The sequence below is a fragment of the Cololabis saira genome, chromosome 19 (genome assembly GCF_033807715.1).
Source record: "Cololabis saira isolate AMF1-May2022 chromosome 19, fColSai1.1, whole genome shotgun sequence".
Classification (NCBI taxonomy): Eukaryota; Metazoa; Chordata; class Actinopteri; order Beloniformes; family Belonidae; genus Cololabis; species Cololabis saira.
In genome coordinates this window covers 23,038,553-23,053,793 of record NC_084605.1, presented here as the reverse complement: position 1 = coordinate 23,053,793, position 15,241 = coordinate 23,038,553, and the positions used below count along the sequence as shown (strand labels likewise).

At 41.3% G+C, this 15,241-nt stretch overlaps 1 protein-coding gene across 1 annotated transcript in view; it reads left to right on the top strand.

Annotated features, from left to right (window-relative positions):
* Positions 1 to 15,241, top strand: part of LOC133419471 (ras-related protein Rab-26) — a 129,108-nt gene that overhangs the window by 111,083 nt on the left and 2,784 nt on the right. The window contains exons 6-8 of the mRNA XM_061708664.1: positions 10,659 to 10,724; positions 11,903 to 11,959; positions 12,778 to 12,854. Coding sequence (XP_061564648.1) covers positions 10,659 to 10,724; positions 11,903 to 11,959; positions 12,778 to 12,854 — 200 coding nt within the window. The remainder of the gene's footprint in view (positions 1 to 10,658; positions 10,725 to 11,902; positions 11,960 to 12,777; positions 12,855 to 15,241) is intronic.

The window sequence follows — 15,241 nt, the reverse complement described above, 5'->3', positions numbered from 1 at the left end:
CTCAGGGTGGTAATACCAGTCAGTCGGCTGATAAATCTCTGCAGTCCAGTTTCAATGTTTGTTACAAACATTTGTGCAGCACGAGCTGCTCGGTGGCGCAGTGGGTTAAGCAAGCGGCTCATATACTGAGGCTACAGTCCTGCAGAGGTCGCAGGTTCAAATCCCGGCCTGCGCACCTTTGCTGCATGTCATCCCCATTGTCTCTCTCTACCCCCTTCCTGTCCGCAACTTGAATAAAGGGCCACTAGAGCCACAAAAAAATATTTAAAAAAAAACAAAAAACCTTTGTGCAGCACAAAAATTGATAATGACAACTTGTATCACCTCCCGACTTTTCCTCTTTTGCCAAAATGTGCTCTACCGTCATTTTCTGATGGTTGGATTGTGTTTCCTGTAGTCATTTGACCAAAAACGTACAAATGAGACGGCATTTTTTTTATCTTTACCTCCACTTTTCCTCATGACAGTCATCTATAAAACACTGCAATCCTCTTTTAATTTTAAGCTTTTCCTTACTTAAGTATGACTTTAACCCTAGAAGGACAGCGCTAAACCAAAAAATCAAAGCCATGATGCAGAAGCAATGTGTCAAAAACTAAGTTTGCCCCTTGTTTCTACAGCTTACCCAACCACCATTGAAGTACTTTTACTAATGATGTCATCAGTCTCACATGGTTGTTAATGAATTTCAGGCCATGATCATTTTCAACATCTCTTCAGTTCGTTGAGGTTTGTGGGTATTTTTTAAGCTCTCTTAAAGTCTTGCAGCGACATCTAAACCAGGCGGAGGTCTTGACTTTGACGGGGCCCCTGCAGCACCATTGCGTTTCGGTTACGGCCAAACTTCTCCACTTCGGTGTCATCTGTTCAAAACAATATTGTCCCAGAAGCCTTGTGGCTCATTCAAATGCAACATTGCAAACACAAGCTGTGCTGCTTCTTCTTTTTTAAACAGAAGAGGCTTTCTTCTGAAGCAAGCCTTATTGCTTCAGTCGTTTTCTCATTGTACTCTTAAAATCACCAACTGAAAGTATTCTACATGAATAATTTAATGGTTGGAAATACTCTTATGACCCCACCAAGGCTAATGCGCTGCTGCTTTCTTTCCTCCTTGGCATTATGTTGTACACCTGAATGTTTCAGCCAGGATTTCTGCTTTTATAGATGTGCTCACGCCTGCTAATTGTCACGACATTTAGGAGGCAGTGAGGATGGACTTTATTTCACAGTACTCACAATCCAACTTGCTTTTTTTAATGTTCTTTTATTTCTCTAATAAATTAATCGTATTCACACCTGAACCTCGCACTCTTGGACCTTGTGGGTTTCAACAAGCGGTAACAAATAGCTTTTTGATTAGCAAGTGAGTCCAGAATATGCTGTCTAGACAGTAATGTTCTTTATTTTTTTTTTCCAAGCATCAACACTAATTTTCATCAAAGTAATCATCCAACGAAGCAATCGTGATGGTGCAGCAGCCTCTTCGTTAAGCTCTGGCCAGCATGTTCACTGTCCGTCAACAGTCAGTCTTTACACAAAACGCTGCGGTTGCACACAAAGTCAAAGGGAAAGCTTCGCCAAAGCTGTAAACCTGACTGCGAGTCACAAGCCGTCAACCCGTACACGCGTCCTCCTGTTTGAATTCTCAGGCTCGGTGTCGACGGCGGGCCCTTTGAAGTTTGATCACTTTCAGTTCAAACTCTGTGTTCCTCGCTTCACTTCCCCCTCTAATCCACCCACAGGCTGCTGAGACGTTCAAGGCTGTGTGAGTAATTGGCAGGTTTGTATGCTGTTGGGAGTCAGGACTGCTAGGTGAGGCCGCTGTGCATTAATCTCGGCGTAATGAAGTGATGTAAAGCTCTCAGGATACAGTAAACCTGCAGACCTGGGGAGGATTAGTGCTGATCTGAGAGGTGGAGGGGAGGGCAGACTAAAGTGTGTGCGTGTGCGTGTGCGTGCGTGCGTGCGTGCGTGCGTGCGTGCGTGCGTGCGTGCGTGCGTGCGTGCGTGCCTGCGCGTGCGTGTGCGTGCAACAGTTTTAGTTGAGACGTCTCATTCAGTGGAGCTGACACACATCTGAGAGTCCATATGTGTTTATTAAAGCCATAAATGTTTTAAACAGCACTGATTACTATCCCACCCAACATATTAGACAACAAATGTGTTTTAACACTGAGGTTATGGTGGGGGAAAAAAAAGAGATGAATCTGAAAACATCTTTATCTGTCAGAGGAAAATGCAAATCAGGTAGAAAAATGGCTAAAAAATGTTTGCTCTTGATGTTGACAGATTCTCTCACAAGAACAGAGCATAAAAAACAGCTGAGCCGAGGTTTACAGTTTAGAGCTGGAAATACGACCGTGGCTTTCTGAAAGCCTGATCCCCTCAGGTTTGCCGGCAAGATGATAAAAGCTCTGAGAGATATGGAAGACAACTTTGTAGATGTGAGTTTGCCGCACACAGTCCTGGTTTAGAGCTTCTCGGATGTAATAAATTATAGCTGTTTTAGAACATGTGAGATCAATCTGATGGATCCATCTTCACATTTCAACCCCCCCCCCTGCCCTGCTCACACATAGGTGAAGCGTCATCAGCTTTGATGTCCACCGACTTCGAAGGGATTATGTCAGCGCTGCAGAATGGCATTGTGTGACTGTCCACTGTGTCAAAGTGGAAGTTTCCCAGAAACCTTTAAGTGTCAGCGGGTCAGCAGGTCACATTACGGGTGTACGGTTGGTGCTGGCCAATAAGGTCGTCCATGTCAAAGCAGTCTTACTCACATGACTTTGTCAAAGTACACAAATACCTGCTCGCTACTTGTGTGTATGAATTTCTTCCTGCTCAGCACTTAATTTGATTGGTTGTTTACTGGTATGACGAAGGCAGAAACGTCAACCGTCAACAGCGCTCCTGTGGGAGTGCGCGCTTGCAAACCAAATGGAAAAAAAATCCTTATTTAATTTCTTCTACACTATCCAAACCAAAAGCCAGAATTGTATCTGTCGGCTGCGTTTAGCCGAATGAAGAGCAGAAATAGATGGAGGTCTGAAACGCTGTAGCTCAGAACGTTTATGGTTCATGTCAAATGGAACTTAAATGTATCGACTTTTCTTTTTCCATTTTCTTTTAAAAATCATATCACATAATCACATAATTTCTGAGGAGACCCGGAAACGTCCCCTTCTGCCGCCCCCTCGGTTCTCAGGTCGCCCACGTTGCCTCCGCATTTAACCATTTCCGATTTAAATCCACTACTATTGTAGAGGTGGGGAGACATTCCAGCTCGTCTCCATCAGGCTAAAACTTGGTTTTGCTTCACTTCTATCTCTGAATTTTCCCTCTTCATGAGCGTTTTCTTTTCTTTTACACTTGTTTCAACTCCATGACCGTTGTCATGGAGAAATCTGTTGTCGCCCAGTTTAAGATGCTGCAATCCTGGGGGAAGATGTCGTCATGATGCGGGTAATGAAATCAAGATGTGTTGTGGGACGTGTCATCACGGCCCACGTATGCATCTAAAACGATCAGAACTCTACTGGTTTTTGTGCAGGACAGATAAATGAGGGAGGGGGCCAGATTAGGTAAGGCCCTGGCAGGTGTTCTGCTTTAACTTTAACTTTAAGACCTTCATGTCCCACCTGCTGTGCCGCGGCCATTCTTGTGAATCGTTATGGTCAATGAATTTCACCAGTTTCAGAAGCTACTCGGCTCCGTTCATCCACAGCTGAACCACGTTCATTTACATGCACCGGCAGGAAGTCGAACACAAGAACAGCAGTGAATCCGTTTTATATTCATAACACTGTAAATGTGCTCTGACTCGCACATCAACAATACCGAAGCCTGTGGAGGCTGCAGGTAAATAAGTCAGAGGGGTTGAGAGGTTTCAACCATGTAAGAAAGATTAATTTTCTTACATTTTAGTACATATAAAGCACATTTTATTTATCATCATTTACCTTTTGATAGCAGAAAGGACAATTACGATAAGAGAAATGGGCTCAAAAGAGCAGGTTTCCCCACTTTTGGGTAAACTGGTATGGAGGACCAAAACGGACAATTAAAAATAAAAGCAGAAATATAGATATTTTGTTTTTCCTTTTCCTTATACATGCATTCCTTGTTTTTACATTCCCTCGTCTCCTCTTTTTACTTTACCTCATGCTTTTCTTCCTCATTATGCAAATGAAGGAGGGCTGCCCTTTTTGGTGCAGCTCTTCTACTGTTGTCAATAAACAGGAAAAAGCAGGATGGGGCCAAAATTAAGACTATTGCAGAAACGATGGAGACACTGGGATAAACATACAAACCCCTCATATCCGTTGAAGTGTATCTATAACGCTGCTCTCACTACCCTTTCGTTTACTCAATCAGCCCTCACTGAAGACTGAATATTGTCTAATGGATGAATTTCTAAAATTATCTATTCATTTTATGTGTTGTATGGGTAGTCAAAGAGACATTATAAAACAAAGAAGCTAGTGTATATTAACTATAAATCGGGACATTATTAGTAGTTTTAGTCTTAATTTTGTCCTGATCCTACTTTTTGCTGTTTATTGACCAATAGTACAGGAGCTGCACCAAGAAGGACCTCCTCATTTACATAATGAGGCAGAAATGCATAAGGTAAAGTAAAAAGAGGAGACGAGGAAATGCAAAAACAAGACTGCACGTATAAGGACAAGGAAAAACAAAATATATATATTTCTGCTTTTATTTTTAATTGTGTCAGTTTTAGTCCTTCATAATGTGGAACCTGAGGTCTGTCAATTACTAAAAATAAATAAACAAGCACAAATTTGTTCAGGACGAAGCTCCAATGCCAGGGCTTTATGGGAACTCGGCCAAGACAACACAAAGACGAGGGGCGCTGAGGCCCTTGAACTATCTGACAGCCTGTCATTTGTCCCGCCGTCCATGTGTCCGTCTGCTTTAATGTTCAAGACATGGACAGTAGATGTGACAGGCTGCATCTGTTTTAGGTCAGAAACCCACAGCAAATGAAAATTAGGCCGACATCTGCGTGGCATGTGAAGCGCTCTGCTGCCCATCTTTCCCAGCAGCGGACATTTATTCAGAGTTCGGAAGATTTCTGATTGTTGTATCTGATCAGGTCCAGGACCTGGTCATTGATAAGACAAAGGCTTTTGTGTAATCTTAAATCCATTACGTGGACTTTTGTTCAAAGTGATATTTTATTTTGTAACTTTATGCCACTACTGCTCTCGTGACTCCTGTTCTGACACAACCTTGATCAGCTCATAACCGCTGATTCAATTATTGCAAAATCTTTCAGTTTTATTACACCTAGACCATCTTTTTTCTTCTTAACCTTATCCAGGATTAATAGAATTACAGAAAATCGAATGTTCTTCCTCATCTACTGTGATCTGTAAATGAGACGCGCTTCAAAGTTCCTACATATCCTCGGCTCCTCTGTGGCTCATTATTTAGTGCATGGCCTCTTAAATATGAAAGTTTAAGGCCAAGAAAATTACAGCTTTTCAGTATTAGAATAAAAAAAAGTAATTAAAGCATCTGATTTTCAGTTTTTTCTCCTCTCATTCTAGTTAATTAGAAACATGAACATAGTTTAAGATTGATGATACTCTATCCGCCTTTTGTTGTTGCCGCTGCTCTACAACTGAGAACGGGTCCAACATTTTTTAAAGGTACATATCAAAAAAAGTTTGTTTTTTTTTTATTATTATTTTTGCTACGTTTAGGATATAAACTATCCTGGTGGAGTTCTGACATAAGTCGTGCTGTTTGGGGCTGTACTTGTCTTGTACATCAGAACTTTAAAAGCTCTGTTTCTGGAGTCTTTGGTACAAGATTCACTGAAAACTAAATAATTTTTTAACCAGATTTGAATCAGTAACAGGAAATTGTGCTCATAATTCTTGCAAAGCATCATGGGAATTTGGACTAAAGAAGATAAAAGGAAATTTTGTAAAGAAAATAGAGTAATGACATTTTTTTAATATCCATGATGGACAGCATCTTTTCCATGGATCTGAATGTTTTTTTTTTTTTTAGATTATCAGCACTTGTCCATGTTTTCTATTTTTGTGAATTATTTCCGTTACCTGAATCTCACTGGGCTTAAACAGTCTCCACCACACGCTGGACAGGACGGAGCTGCATCTCAGAAGACTCTCTCTGTTGTCATAGGAACCGTTGCATGAAACCGGTCTTCCTGCATGCCAGAAGTCCGTACAACACGTCCACTCTGTGTGGTGGCACTGACTCAGTCCACCTCATCACCACATGACATGTGCTGTGACTGTCACCCCACTGCTTTCACTCACATCTGTCCAATGTGTTTTTTGGTGTATATTTGAGTTTTATAGCATGTAGTATATCTGATTAGGGTTTTTCTGATAATTTCCTGGAATCTTTAGTACCGGTACTTTGATTTGCTACAATACCAGAAATCCCAGTTTTGAATAGATAAAGTTGACTGACTCTGTAAAGTGTTACTATGCAGTTATGACGGTAGACCGAACAGCACAATCATTTCTTTTACTTGTAGTTTTTCCATCAACACGGGGTATCTATGTGTTAAACATGGTGCTAAAATGTATTTTATTTATATATTAACAATCATCTGCTTGTTTTTCAAGCATTTTAACTGTTATTCACATATATTATATCTTAAGTGCATTGACACTGTTTGGAGATTTGAAAACGACCTTGCGCAAAACATAAATGTTCAAGTGCTTTGTATTAAGACATTCATGCATTTGACCAAGATTAGCCTGACTGGGAATTACCAGGAATGTTTGAGTTGTGTAACATAACCCAAATGCAAGGGCTCCCTGTGTGATTTAGGACTCACACCCGCCTGCAGTCCCAGGACACAATGAAGGGGACTAAACAATGCATTTCTCCTCGCCGATGTGAATAATGGGGCTGCACCTGTTTCACCCACATCGTTGATCAGGCGCCTTTAACTGCCAACATATTAGAGGGAAGCTGCTCCTCCGTATCTGTCTATCAGGACAACAGCTCTATCAGCAGGAGATTAATCACAGCTCGTCGGATTTTCAGCTGATAGTCTAGCTGTGGGATTTGTCCTCCAGACCGCATATACACCTACAATTGATTTCAGTTATGCAATTTACAAATAAATATCGTATGTTAGCAGAGTTGGAGAATCAATATTACTCTTTCCCACTCCAAATAAAAGCTTCAGGGACACAAAATGACACTTTTTTAAGTGTAAGGTTTTAAAAATCCCTTTAAGTGATTCATGTTTGATTAAGGGACTGGAGTGTCAACCTGACCAGTAACTCTATTTGTTTTCCTCTTTGATGCAAAGGATTAGTCTGAATTCTCTGGATTCAACTCTGATGTTCAGGAGAAAGGACCAGTGGTACAGAAAATTAGTGGATACTGAAATTAAGATTGTTTAAATCTAAACTCAGAATAGTTTAAATGATTTAGTCAAAGGCAGCTGTAAACAAATGAGGTTTTAACTTTGATTTAAAGCAACTGAGGGTTTCATTGTTCCTGCAGTTTTCTGGAATATTGTTCCAGATCTTTGGAGCATAAAAGCTGAATGCTGCTTCTCCATGTTCAGTTCTGGTTCTGGAGACACAGACGAGACCTGAACCAGAAGACCTGAGAGGTCTGGATGGTTGATATGGCAACAGCAAGTCTGATCTATTTTGGTCCTAAACCATTCAGTGATTTATAAACTAACAGAAGTATTTTAAAGTCTGTTCTCTGAGGTTCAGGGAGCCAGTGTAAAGATCTCAGAAATGAAGTGATGTGATCCACTTTCTTAGTTCTGGTGAGAACCCGGGCAGCAGCATTCTGGATCAGCTGTAGTCTGATCTTTTTAGCCAGACCTGTGAAGACACTGTTGCAGTAATCAATTCGACTGAAATCATTAGTTTTTCAAGATCCTGCTGAGACATCCCAGAGATGTTCTTCAGGTGATGAAGGGTTCAGCTCTGAGTCCATGACTAAACCCAGATTTTGGGCTTCATCAGGTTTGTAGCTGTAATAGCTGAAGCTGTGTGCTGACACTGACGCTCTTCTTTTGGTCCAAAAACAACAACTTTTTAAAATTACGGTACATCCACTCACTGCACTATGCATCTGCTAAATGCTTGAATAGGCTCATTGTCACTTGGTGACAGACATTCAACCAATGAAAGAAAGTGATGGGTGTAAAGGTATAGCGACCCCCAGACCAGTATCAACAGCATGGTCACAGTGGAGTAGACACAACAGTGAATTATTGACTGGTTGGTTTTCTTTTTCCGTTAAAAAGATGATGATCAAAGGTGTTATTGGTAATTCAGTGGCCATCTGTTGTTTTGAAAAGTGGCTCTTGGACTTTTCTGATTGAGTCATGGCATAAAGCCCACCCTGTTGGTACTGGATCAGTACGTTCTGTTACAGAGGAAATATCCACAAAGAGAAATGCTACCAGACCTATTTCCGAAAGTACATAGGTGTAGCTGGCCCGGCTGCAGGAGTACTGAAAGAAGTGATCGACTTTCAAACCAGCTGTGACATTTTCTGCTCTTCGTTTTGACCAGAATCCTGCTGTAATACATCTCACAAGCCCGTGACGGGTATTCACCTCTGAATGTCTCTTTAGCGAGCAGCTTGAAGCATTGTGCTGCAGAATACAGAGATGTGCTGGACTCGCTTCTGACTGCATCTTTGTTTCAGTTTTTACATTTGATTCTGCAAGATAACGCTTCATTTTCAGTTAACATCAGTTTCCCAAAATGATGAGCCTCAAAGTAACCGATGGCAACAGCACTTCTGAGATATTGACATTTTAACAATTTCAGTATTAAGGCATTAGATGGTCCCTTTTAGTATAATGAAAGAACTGCAGAGAGAGACAATCATGAAAACAAATGTTGCATGCGTTGTTGAACTTCAGTTATTGGTTCCGTCTTGCATTTTTTTCTGCATTCTTAATTGATTAATCCGCCATGAGTTCATAGCAGCTAATCGTATCATCTTGATGCATGTATCAATCAAGCCGTGAATGCCAATACCATTAGCTATGACATCCAGGTCACCGTCGTGGTTCGAGTCCTGGGGACTCATAATTGTCCACAACAGCCTCCCCGGACATGTCACATCATCACTGTTCCCATGAATAAAGAAACACAATGTTTGCATTACCCTTAATTGTCGTGCTGGCACATTGCCAAACGCATGTTCTTTGTAAATTTAATCATGATAAATGATCTGAAAGACTTGAGCAATACTAATGACATCCACCGCAATGATTTTCATTTCTCTTTGCTCCCTGGCTTTTGGCTGCTCAATGACATTGAAATAATTTCACATGAAAGTGGGATGGAAATGTACTTTCTCTCTGGCGAACAATCCAGAAGATTTATTTCTGAGTAAAGTTGTGTGTGTGAGAGAGAAAGAGAGACTCCCAGAAACACAGAGCGCTTTGTAAACCCGCCAGGTAGCAGAGAGTGCAAGGAAACCATTGACCTGGGGGCTCATTTATAAAAGAGTGTGTAGGATCCATACTAAAAGTGCACATATACCCAAAAGCCGAAAATGGCGGGCGCAAAAAAAAATCCGGATTTATAAAACCGTGTGCACTTGCACGCAATGTTCGCTTTATAAATCACAGTCCAGCTGGAAGGTTGCGCAGGGGAATTTCCCTCATATCCCGCCCTCTACACGCCCACTTCATACCATAAATGGGCAACTCCATGACTGTATTTGCATATGAATGAGCCTGCTGAGCATGCACAGTGGCTTCCTGCAGCCTGTTTCTGCTGCGCGTCAGGATGAATGAGACTTGTCGAGCCAGGCAACCGTGCCAATAAATTTCACGGAGACTGAGATCGAGATGTTGTTGATGAGGTGGAGGCCAGGAAAACGACATTATTTGGTGGTCACAGTAAAAGTAGAAAAAAGTATATAGATAGTATAAAATAAAGCGAGTGAGTGGCAGCACGTCGTTGCTGCGCTAAACGCTGTGAGTGCCACGGACAAATGGTGCAGAAAAAAAAGAGGTGGTGTGATTTGAAGGTGGAGGCCAAGAGGTACGGAGCTCCTAAAGGGACACAGATTTTTTTTATATATATAATGAGTTTTACGTGCGCGCGTGAAACCTTTAAGGCTGATTTATGGTTACGCGTACGGCACTCATTAGTTCTGTCGTTAGTCACTCTACGGTTGTCGCGGTGGGTGACAAGGAGGTTCCCGGCGTGTCCTGGCACTGCGGCTGCAGCACCAGAGTCCTGACTGACGCTGTGCTTCACAGAGGGACACCATCAGCGCTATTATATTATAAGTCTGATATGTGATGACATTAAAAGTATGACATGAATCTGGCTTCATTTTACCACCTCACTGCCTGCGTCGCCAGTTCCCCATATCTTCAGACTGTTGGTGCGCAAGGGTCAGGGTTGGCGTAGAGAAACAAACATTTTTCGGTTCGTTTTTTCTTTTTAAATCCCGACCTTTGCGTAGAAGGTGGCTTGCGCATCTTTCAAGCCTGGTTTGTGCGCAGGCGAGCTTTATAAATGAGGCCCCTGGACTGTAATTGGAAGGAGATGAACAGATGGAGAGGACAACATGGGTGAATAGGGGGAAGATCTGAAAGGAAGACGGGTGAACAGTATGAACAAATTCTCTTTTTCTATTAACAGGCATGGCTGACAGAGATTCACGAGTATGCCCAGCAAGATGTGGTTGTCATGCTGCTGGGCAACAAGGTAAGACCTCGTTTCCAACACGGCAAGATGGAAGGGCAGATGGTGTCATAGAGGGTGGGAAGGAAGGTTCATGGAAGGAAGTATAGTGGGCGCCCGAGTCTGAGGACAGATGGAAGGTTGTGCCTGAGATTCGGCGTACAGTACTTTCTTATTTTCACAGCTTTTTGCAGCTCCTCCCTTAAGGAGTCGCCACAGCAGACCACCATGTCGATTTGGCAGAAGTTTGAAGACATATTTCTCAAAGCCTGGGTCTGACGTTATGAGAACAGTTCTTGTGACCCCTCAGTGGCTGGGTGGGGGGAGTAGGGTTCAGTGTCCTTCCAAGGGACTGAGTCATGCTGCAACAGCAAATTGGCTTAAATGCAATTATTATTACGTAAACATATCATTTAATTAAGGGGTGGCCTTGGAATAGTGGAGCTGGCTTCCGTCCAACGGGAAGATTGCTGAATCAATCCCAAGCCCTGCCACGTGTTAAACCATCTCGGGCAGGGAACTGAACCCCCACATTTCCCCCACTGCCCCGGCCACTCATGTCGCCAGCACCTGGATGATTGAGAAAGATTGTTTTAGGTAGGAGAGCAGAGCAGAGAGTGTAAAACCTGCACCAAACAAATATGTGGAGCACAGTGATCTGCAGAAACAGCCCCTACTGAAGGAAAAATAACATCATCAATTATTTGTCTCAATGTGTGATCAAGTAACCTCAGTGTGACTTGCTGTTTCCAGCTGCGGTTGTTTTGTCACAAATAATAATTGCTAAAAAGGTCACAATTAGCGAGCTAGTTCAGGAAGTTGAGCATTTTCTTTGAGTAATGTTAAAATGTTCATATTTTGCGTTGAAGATGAAAATTAAGCTGAAAGTGTTAGTTAAGGGAGTCAAACTTCGCCATTTTAGGACAAATAGAAATGTAAGTGAATCTTCAGTCTGGTGTCTGGTGAATGTTGGAATGCTGGTGAATGTTCATTGGTTAGCATGTTAGCTTTATCAAACCTCCCAAAGCAGTAAAACGCTACTTTGAGGTAAACAGATGTTTATAATATTGCCCTGCTGTGTGTGTATGTGTGTATATAGCTGTTCTGAGTAAGGCTCATATAACAGTCACACACAATGCAATACACACAGTGTTATAAGACTTTGGATGTTTGCAGCAGTTTTGATCTATTTTGTGGTCCAGGCCGACTCGACGCACGACCGGGTGGTGAAGCGAGAAGAAGGGGAGAGACTGGCAAAGGTAAACTTTCTGTAACACACTCATACACGCAGAGTTTATTTGTATCATGAGACGTATCACAGATGACAATAGATGACAAACATGGTGTGTGTGCAATTATGTTTGGGGAAGAAAATGATGTTGCTATTGGAGTAAACAGAGGTTTCTTCCAAACTGTAAAAGGCAACCTCAGTCAGTTTCGTGTGAATTTGATCTGTTCATCTAAAAATGCCTTTTGACATCTTTGCAGCTGAAGTACACAGACTGGTACCATGGCTTTTATTAACCACATCTTCATTTTAATTGTAAAATTTTCTATATTTTAACAGTAACGTTCAGATTTTTCTTTTGAATCTATTCATGCAAAAAGACCAAGAGCTACTTCTCAGACGCAACAGCCCTCAGTCACTACATTAATTATTAATGATGGGATAATTAGAAAAAGACTGCAGTTTGTTTTCTGTGTTAGTCTCATGGACCAGATGGCCTGAAATAAAGAGCCACAACACTTCTTTGCTTGGTCATAATACTACATCATGTCCCCACATACACCAGTTTTAAAGCTTGTGGTGGAGGGGTTCAAATCACAGGATTCATTGCTTATCATAGTCATTGATTGGACCCAGAACTTCTGTTTACACCAAAGTCCATTAAAGTAAAATATGAAACCATTTTGTTTTTATTCTTTTATACCCAAATACCACCAAATTGTAAATAAATCATGAGCCGTCTTATGTGAGCTTCGTGTCATATTGGCTTCATGAGGAAAGAGATCTCAAACTTATTTTGCCAACCGCAGTGGCGCTAACACACCTGAAAGCAAGTGTTCTTCTGTGCAGGAGTTTGGAGTACCCTTCATGGAGACGAGTGCTAAATCTGGACTGAACGTGGAGCTGGCCTTCACTGCTGTGGCCAAGTGAGTCAGACACACAACAGCACATTATGAAAACCAGTGAGTCACGATGTGGACTGCAATATTCTTCTCTACGAGAGGCCATTTTCCTGTCTTGCTTGTGGCTCCGCAACCGCTCACCAAGTTCAATTAAAAACCCCTTTAGAATTAAATTATGGAAACCAGAGTCAAATTCAAGACGCCGTTATCCTCCTGGAGCAGTTCATCAAAAGTTGGTGTTTGGAGAGAAAACAAGAAAGTGGAAAATGTGCTTGAGGTACTCTGTTTCCTTATGTACATTTAATTAAAAAATGTGTTTTTATAATTTCTTAAAGTCTACAAGAAAAAACTCCTTAATTTTTACTTTTTTTTCCTCCTTTTTCACTGATAAACTTTGAACTCTGAACAGGTTCTCGCCCCAGAGTTTGGGTGCTATTTTTTTAAAGAAAAACAGACAGTAAATCAATTGAACTAAAGTAATATACTAGCCAGCCTTTCCCTGATGGTTCAGGCGTAGCCCTCCTGACCCGCTCCCATTTCCTCTCTGGTGAGAGCAGGTTCTCCTCCTCCTCCTCTTTCTCTTTCTTCATCATTATTTGTTGCTGTCTTCAATTCATCCTATTATTATCAATATTGTTGTTGTTGTTTATTATGCCTCTCAATATCAGTTTTATTATTCTGAAAAATCTAATTTTTATAACATTGAGTTCATCTGCATCTTATATAAGATTTGACAAGATTTTCCACATTTTTTGAAGTTAGGGCCCATCAAGAACTACATTTCTCACAGAGTCCAAATATTTGTGCAACATCTTTCAACACAATCCCCTTTTTATTGCTTTGTAAAATACATACCTTTCAACAATCACAATTTGTTCAAACAAAGCTTAGTTGGTAAAACTCCTCAGCGCCGTCACGTTTTTTTTCTGTACATTAACAAAAAAACAACACCTTTGAAACTCATCTCATGCAACACACTACGGCATAGGGAGCACATGTATTTGCAGCAGCCAGATACAAATGTTGTTTTTAGTTGACTTTACACATATTTGCTTTGGATGCGACAGATTAATCGGTCGTTTTACATTATCGTGAGCTGCCATGCTGTTACCTCGTCAGTATATTTGGGATGTTACTAATGTACCTGGACAGACGGTCCAGTGTTATCTGAGTGAGATGTTGAGGGCGAGACAGCCGAAGCTCCTGGAACAAGAACAGTGACTGAAGATCAGTAAGATCAGTTTTACGTGGTGATTGTTTGTGTTTCTTCCTACGACAATTGAAAAATGTCAAACTCGAGTCCTCAGTTAAGCAGGAACACAATTACTGTAATTCCAAATACTTTTTTTATCTTCCATGTTTTTCTGTCAGACATGATATTGGAGAGTTTGTGTGGGAGCTCTTTTACATTTTTAGCCCTGTTATGGTAACAAGCTGGCATTGTGAGGCATTGCCAAGAACAACATTACACAGTCTGGCACAAATTACTCCCTTACTTAGAAACCACATCTTTTCTTTTGGTCATCCAACTTTCCAACATCCAAACAAGTTTATTTAGCGTTTCTCAACCTCACCTCACCTGAGTTTCAACTCTGTCACTTCTTTATCACAAAAAATATGACCAAAAATATGGTTTTCATAGACTCATGGATACTAATAACTTAAGGTTTACACTAGTTTACCTTGCATGGTACTTGGAAATGAATGAATGATGAAAGTGGACAATTTGACTGTAGGAAGATCCACAACAACCACACAAAACATTTATCAAAAGTTACAAAAGCATACTAACCGAGGCAGATAATTACAGAATGTTCTGAATAAAGGATCGTTGCTTTTTCTGTCTCAGATTGGTTTGATTTGCAGCCCACCGTCCCATGAACCCCACACACAGCAGAGCATGAGTGTCTTTCTTTTATCATGGATGGGTGATGCCCAGCACTGCAAAAATTCAATTTAATGGGTTTTTTTCTGCTTTAGCAGTCATTGGAAGAAAAGACTATCCTATAATTAGTCTGCTTCCGAGAGAACTGATATTGTTAAAAATGCCATTACTTAGTTTTAATGACACAAAAAACTTTGCTCCATTCAAAGGGTGGCATATCATACCACACTTTATCTTTTGATTAATCTGTGCCTTTTTATATTCATCCGACGGCTGCACATGCTGGTTAAATTACAAGTAAAAAGTGTTCTGATAAGACCTGCAGGCTGGCTCCTGAAAGGAAAGGTCTTTATGCTTTTAAGATGTCATAACCAAAATGCTATTTAAACTTCCACCAAGCCTCACCTGATCTACCACGGCCACCTGTCACTGGACATCCGGACAGCCGAGCCGTGGTCCTGACAGGTGGATCAGCCGGAGCAGCAGCCGGACTGCGGCCAGTGGCAGGTTATAACCCCTGACCAAA